This window comes from Oncorhynchus clarkii, chromosome 16, assembly GCF_045791955.1.
Source record: "Oncorhynchus clarkii lewisi isolate Uvic-CL-2024 chromosome 16, UVic_Ocla_1.0, whole genome shotgun sequence".
In the NCBI taxonomy this organism is placed as follows: Eukaryota; Metazoa; Chordata; class Actinopteri; order Salmoniformes; family Salmonidae; genus Oncorhynchus; species Oncorhynchus clarkii.
The window spans coordinates 706,763-713,501 of NC_092162.1; the positions used below are offsets into that span (position 1 = coordinate 706,763).

A 6,739-nucleotide genomic window follows, 5' to 3' on the forward strand; every position below is an offset into this window, starting at 1 on the left:
TGGGGCGGCAGGGTAGCCTAGTGGTTAAAGCGTTGGACTAGCAGCCGAAAGGTTGCAAGTTCAAATCCCCGAGCTGACAATCTGCCGTTCTGCCCCTGAACAGGCAGTTAACCCACTCTATTACAGGCCATCATTGAAAATAAGAATTTGTTATTAACTGACTTAACTAGTTACATAAAGGTAAAAAAAAAAAAATGGTATAAAGGTGTAATGGTATGGTGTAATGTTGGAATTGTGTGGTATAATGGTATGGGGTAATGGTGAAATTATGTAATGATATTGTTTAATGGTGTAATGTTATGGTGTATTGGTATAATGGTATGATGTAATGGTGTAAGTGTATGGTGTAATGTTGGAATTGTGTGGTATAATGGTATGGGGTAATGGTGAAATTATGTAATGATATTGTTTAATGGTGTAATGTTATGGTGTATTGGTATAATGGTATGATGTAATGGTGTAAGTGTATGGTGTAATGTTGGAATTGTGTGGTATAATGGTATGGGGTAATGGTGAAATTATGTAATGATATTGTTTAATGGTGTAATGTTATGGTGTATTGGTATAATGGTATGATGTAATGGTGTAAGTGTATGGTGTAATGTTGGAATTGTGTGGTATAATGGTATGGGGTAATGGTGAAATTATGTAATGATATTGTTTAATGGTGTAATGTTATGGTGTATTGGTATAATGGTATGATGTAATGGTGTAAGTGTATGGTGTAATGTTGGAATTGTGTGGTATAATGGTATGGGGTAATGGTGAAATTATGTAATGATATTGTTTAATGGTGTAATGTTATGGTGTATTGGTATAATGGTATGATGTAATGGTGTAAGTGTATGGTGTAATGGTATAATGATATTGTGTAATGGTGTGATGTTATGGTGTAATAGTGTGATGTTATGGTGTAATGGTATGGTGTAATGGTGTAATAGTGTGATGTTATGGTGTTATGGTGTAATGGTATGGTGTAATAGTATGGTGTAATGCTGTAATGGTATGGTGTAATGGTGTAATGGTATAATGCTGTAATGGTATGGTGTAATAGTATGGTGTAATGATGTAATGGTATGGTGTAATGGTGTAATGGTATGGTGTAATAGTATGGTGTAATGCTGTAATGGTATGGTGTAATGGTGTAATGCTGGAAAGGTATGGTGTAATGGTGTAATGCTGTAAAGGTATGGTGTAATGGTGTAATGGTGTAATGGTATAATGCTGTAATGGTATGGTGTAATGGTGTAATAGTATGGTGTAATGGTATAATGCTGTAATGGTATGGTGTAATGGTGTAATAGTATGGTGTAATGGTGTAATGGTATAATGCTGTAATGGTATGGTGTAATAGTATGGTGTAATGCTGTAATGGTATGGTGTAATGGTGTAATGGTATGGTGTAATAGTATGGTGTAATGCTGTAATGGTATGGTGTAATGGTGTAATGGTATGTTGTAATGGCGTAATGGTATAATAATGTAATGGTATGGTGTAATGGTGTAATGCTGTAAAGGCATGGTGTAATGGTGTAATGCTGTAAAGGTATGGTGTAATGGTGTAATGGTATAATGCTGTAATGGTATGGTGTAATGGTGCAATGGTATGCTGTAATGGTGTAATGGTATAAAGCTGTAATGGTATGGTGTAATAGTATGGTGTAATGCTGTAATGGTATGTTGTACTGGTGTAATGGTATGGTGTAATGGTGTAATGGTATAATGCTGTAATGGTATGCTGTAATGGTATAATGCTGTAATGGTATGGTGTAATAGTATGGTGTAATGCTGTAATGGTATGGTGTAATGGTGTAATGGTGTAATGGTATGATGTAATGGTGTAATGGTATAATGCTGTAATGGTATGGTGTAACGGTGTAATGGTATGGTGTAATGGTGTAATCGTGTAATGCTGTAATGCTGTAATGCTGTAATGCTGTAATGGTATGGTGTAATAGTATGGTGTAATGATGTAATGGTGTAATGCTGTAATGGAATGGTGTAATGCTGTAATGGTATGGTGTAATGGTATAATGCTGTAATGGTATGGTGTAATAGTATGGTGTAATGCTGTAATGGTGTAATGGTGTAATAATATGTAAGGGAATGGTGTAATCTTGAATTGTTGAAATAGTTTAATAGTATGGTGTAATGGTATGGTGTAATGGTGTAATAGTGTGATGTTATGGTGTTATGGTGTAATGGTGTAATAGTATGGTGTAATGCTGTACTGGTATGGTGTAATGGTGTAATGGTATAATGCTGTAATGGTATGGTGTAATGGTGTAATGGTATGGTGTAATAGTATGGTGTAATGCTGTAATGGTATATTGTAATGGTGTAATGGTATGGTGTAATGGTGTAATGGTATAATAATGTAATGGTATGGCGTAATGGTGTAATGGTGTAATGCTGTAAAGGTATGGTGTAATGGTGTAATGGTATAATGACGTAATGGTATGGTGTAATGGTGTAATTTTATGCTGTAATGCTGTAATGGTATAATGCTGTAATGGTATGGTGTAATGCTGTAATGGTATGGTGTAATAGTATGGTGTAATGCTGTAATGGTATGGTGTAATGGTGTAATGGTATAATGCTGTAATGGTATGGTGTAATAGTATGGTGAAATGCTCTAATAGTATGGTTTAATGGTGTAATGGTGTAATGGTATGGTGTATTAGTATGGTATAATGCTGTAATGGTATGGTGTAATGTTCTAATGGTATGGTGTAATGGTGTAATGGTATAATGCTGTAATGGTATGGTGTAATGCTTTAATGGTATGCCTTAATGGTATAATGCTGTAATGGTATAATGCTGTAATGGTATGGTGTAATAATATGGTGTAATGGTGTAATGATATGGTGTAATTGTATAACATTGTAATGGTATGGTGTAATGGTGTAATGGTGTAATGCTGTAATGGTATTTTGTAATGGTGTAATGGTATGGTGTAATGCTGTAATGGTATAATGCTGTAATGGTATGGTGTAATGCTGTAATGGTATGCTGTAATGGTGTGGTGTAGTATAATGGTGTAATGGTATGGTGTAATGGTATAATGCTGTAATGGTATGGTGTAATGCTGTAATGGTGTAATGCTGTTAAGGTATGGTGTAGTTAGTTTTATAAGCCAAGAACAAGCTGTAATTTTACAGCTATTTGTGAACCCATACTTTATTCCAAGTGAGTGATAAGATACTGTTAGCCTCCATCTGAAATGGCATCCATTTCAGACAAAACCCTAATGTTGAGTGTTGATATCCTCCTCGGGAGGAGGACCAGGAGGTGTTGCTGCAAGTAGAGGTTAGGGTTTGGGTCAGGGTTAGGGGTCAGTGGTTAGAGGTCAGTGTTAATATGATATGTTCTCTCTCCCTACCAGGAGAAGGAGGACAAGGTGTTGCTGCAGGTAGAGGTGCAGCACCTGAGACAAGACAACATGAGACTACAGGAGGAGAGTCAGACATCAGCCGCTCAACTCAGGAAGTTTACTGAATGGTTCTTCCACACTATCGACAAGAAACCCTGAAACTCTACTGGACTATTAATGCCCCTGGGGAACAATGGAACTCTACTACCCCAGGGGGTAACAGAACTCTGAGGACTACTGCCATACTACTGCACTGAGCGAGACCTACTGCCCAAGGAGCAATGGAACCCTCTACTGCCTTGGGGGACTTGACTTCTCGAATGCCACATGGACAGAACATTTCTACAAACTACAAACTCCCTGGGGCCCCAGGGACAAAAACATAACTATTCAAGGAAACCCTGTGCTGTGTGGGAGAGCCTGTCCTGGGGGACCCCTCTTTATCTGTCCCCTGGGGAACCCCTCTTTCTCTGTCCCCTGGGGATCCCTCTGTCCTGGGGAACCCCTTTTTCTCTGTCCCCTGGGGATCCCCTCTTTCTCTGTCCCCTGGGGAACCCCTCTTTCTCTGTCCCCTGGGGATCCCTCTTTCTCTGTTCCCTTGGGAACCCCTCTTTCTCTGTCCCCTGGGGAACCCCTCTTTCTCTGTCCCCTGGGGATCCCTCTTTCTCTGTCCCCTGGGGAACCCCTCTTTCTCTGTCCCCTGGGGAAGCCCTCTTTCTCTGTCCCCTGGGGAACCCCTCTTTCTCTGTCCCTTGAGGGACCCCTCTTTCTCTGTCCCCTGGGGGACCCCTCTTTCTCTGTCCCCTAGGGAACCCTCTTTCTCTGTCCCCTGGGGAACCCCTCTTTCTCTGTCTCCTGTGGAACCCCTATTTCTCTGTCCCCTGGGGAACCCCTCTGTCCTGGGGAATCCCTCTGTCCTCTGGGGAACCCCTTAAGAAGAATCAACTTATTGTCTGCTATCGGCACCAAGAGGAATCAACTTAATGTCTGTTCCTTTATCTGCACCACGAGGCACCAAGAGGAATCAACTTAATGTCTGCTATCTGCACCAGGAATCAACATGGTCTGCTATCTGCACCAGGAATCAACATGGTCTGCTATCTGCACCAACCATGTGGCAGACCTGGACTGAAAAGGCACAGTGGGATTAAAGAATGTAGCCCAACTGACCTGAGAAGTATTTTTTACTGTCTGTTTCCTCAACGTTCCTAAAGTCACAAACACTTAGAAGCCAACCTGATGTTTGATCCAAACGCTTTGATTTTACATAGTTATGTTTAATCTTTATGTTCTTCAATGTTGTAATATAGAATCACGAAGGGGCAGTAGGGTTGATGTTAGAAGGTGCTCTCCTGTTGTCGCTGTCGGATGAAAACTTCTTATCTCCACAACAGAACATTTTCAGGAAATGGGAAAAACTGCCATATTTTCCCATTAACAATTTACGAAACCTCCAAAGTTAAAAAAAACTAAAATCAATTTCTTGTCCTAGAGTCATGAAGTGTTGAGAGTACACTATGGGGAGTTACTGCTTTCAATTTCTGTAAACAAATAAAAATAAATACAAAATGGTAAAATTGCAAAAAATGGAGTTACAAGGTTTTCATTCGACAGCATTTCTAAAACCTGTTCTATCACTAGTCTGTTTATATGCTGCTGTCATCACGTCTTAGCAATAACAAAGTAGTTGTTATTATAAAAGTGTGTTTTAGAAAGTTAGCAGCACAAATGTAAGCAGTTCCTGTGGGGAGAATGATGGTTGTATTTGACATGTGCTGATATCCTACAAGAGGCTGGGTCTGTGTGTTAATATAGGTGTAGAACAGTATGGCTCCTTTCTCTTTGCTTTCCTTGTTACGACTCTTGCCTTGTCCATGGATCGCTCAGCTGATACACAAACCTGGCCCGCATGCCACAAGGCACACTATTCCCTACGTAGTGCACTACTTTTGGTCAAGACTTTGGTCAAAAGTAGTGCTCTACACTCTAGGAATAGGGTGCCATTTGGGATGCAGGCCCGAATGCGTTATAATCACAGTAGCAATCTGGGCCCATAGGGCTCTGGTCTACAGTAGTGCACTATGTAGGGAATAGGGTGCATAGGGCCCTGGTCTAAAGTAGTGCACTATATAGGGTGCCATGTAGGATACAGCCAATCACACTCACAATGTCAAAATGTCTCTCTCTGTACATAAGCTCCTCCACTGAAGTGTCTTGTTGTATTTCATATTTATTGAAACTGATTTCACCTGAAGTTGTTCATTTGATTAATTAATAAGCATCAAATATAGATTTTCCTTTTTCAGCACTAAGTTAGGAAAAAGCTCTGTTTTTGTTGTAAAGTACGTATGAAGCTTAATTTACAGGGCAGAATTATACAAAAATATACAAATGATTATTCTTGTTGATTGTGTCCCAGAGCTCTGGTCAAAATAAGTGCACTAAATAGGGAATAGCGTGCCATAGGGCTCTGGTCTAAAGTAGTGCACTATGTAGGGAATAGGGTGCCATTTGGGATATAGTGTTTTGTTTTGGAGAGGATTCCAACATTTGGATGCTGCTAGATGATAGGTCTGTTGGTCTGTTGCTTTTTCAAGATAATAATCTTTCTACATTTAACAGTTTCAGCTCACATGATAGGTTGCTTTGGTTTTCTAAATAAATGTAGTATGAAAATAATGATTAACTTTTTTCTTATGGTGTTTTAGCTCACAAAACAGTGACCACAACATGTACTAGACCACTGGCTGTAATGTAGAAACTGGGGTCTTTGTGGCTTTTCTGAACTGAACTCACAAAGCTGTTGAAGCATAATCTGTCCGTCTGGTAAAGGTCTTATATGTACAGTGTTACTATAGTATACCCTACTATACTGATAGTGGTAGCAGTTAAAAAATATATATATATATATATTTTACCTTTCTTTAACTAGGGAAGTTTCAATGATGGCCTAGGAACAGTGGGTTAACTGCCTTGTTCAGGGGCAGAATGACAGATTGTACCTTGTCAGCTCGGGGATTTGACTATGGTAGTAGTGGTTGTAGTATGTTACCAGTGCAGAGTGGATCGGCAGGAGTACCAGGTAATAACATGGATATATACAGGGACTACCAGGCAATAACATGGTTATATACAGGGAGTACCAGGTAATAACATGGCTATATACAGGGAGTACAAGGTAATAACATGGTTATATACAGGGAGGTAATAACATGACTATATACAGGGAGTACCAGGTAACAACATGGTTATATACAGGGAGGTAATAACATGGCTATATACAGGGAGTACCAGGTAACAACATGGTTATATACAGGATGTACCAGGTAATAACATGACTATATACAGGGAGTACCAGGTAATAACA

At 39.5% G+C, this 6,739-nt stretch overlaps 1 protein-coding gene across 1 annotated transcript in view; it reads left to right on the plus strand.

Annotated features, from left to right (window-relative positions):
- LOC139367853 (signal induced proliferation associated 1 like 2) overlaps positions 1-5,995 on the plus strand; it is a 306,546-nt gene extending 300,551 nt beyond the window's left edge. Inside the window, exon 25 of the mRNA XM_071106185.1 lies at positions 3,385-5,995. Coding sequence (XP_070962286.1) covers positions 3,385-3,531 — 147 coding nt within the window. The 3' untranslated portion in view covers positions 3,532-5,995. The remainder of the gene's footprint in view (positions 1-3,384) is intronic.
- Positions 5,996-6,739: the final 744 nt, after the last annotated feature.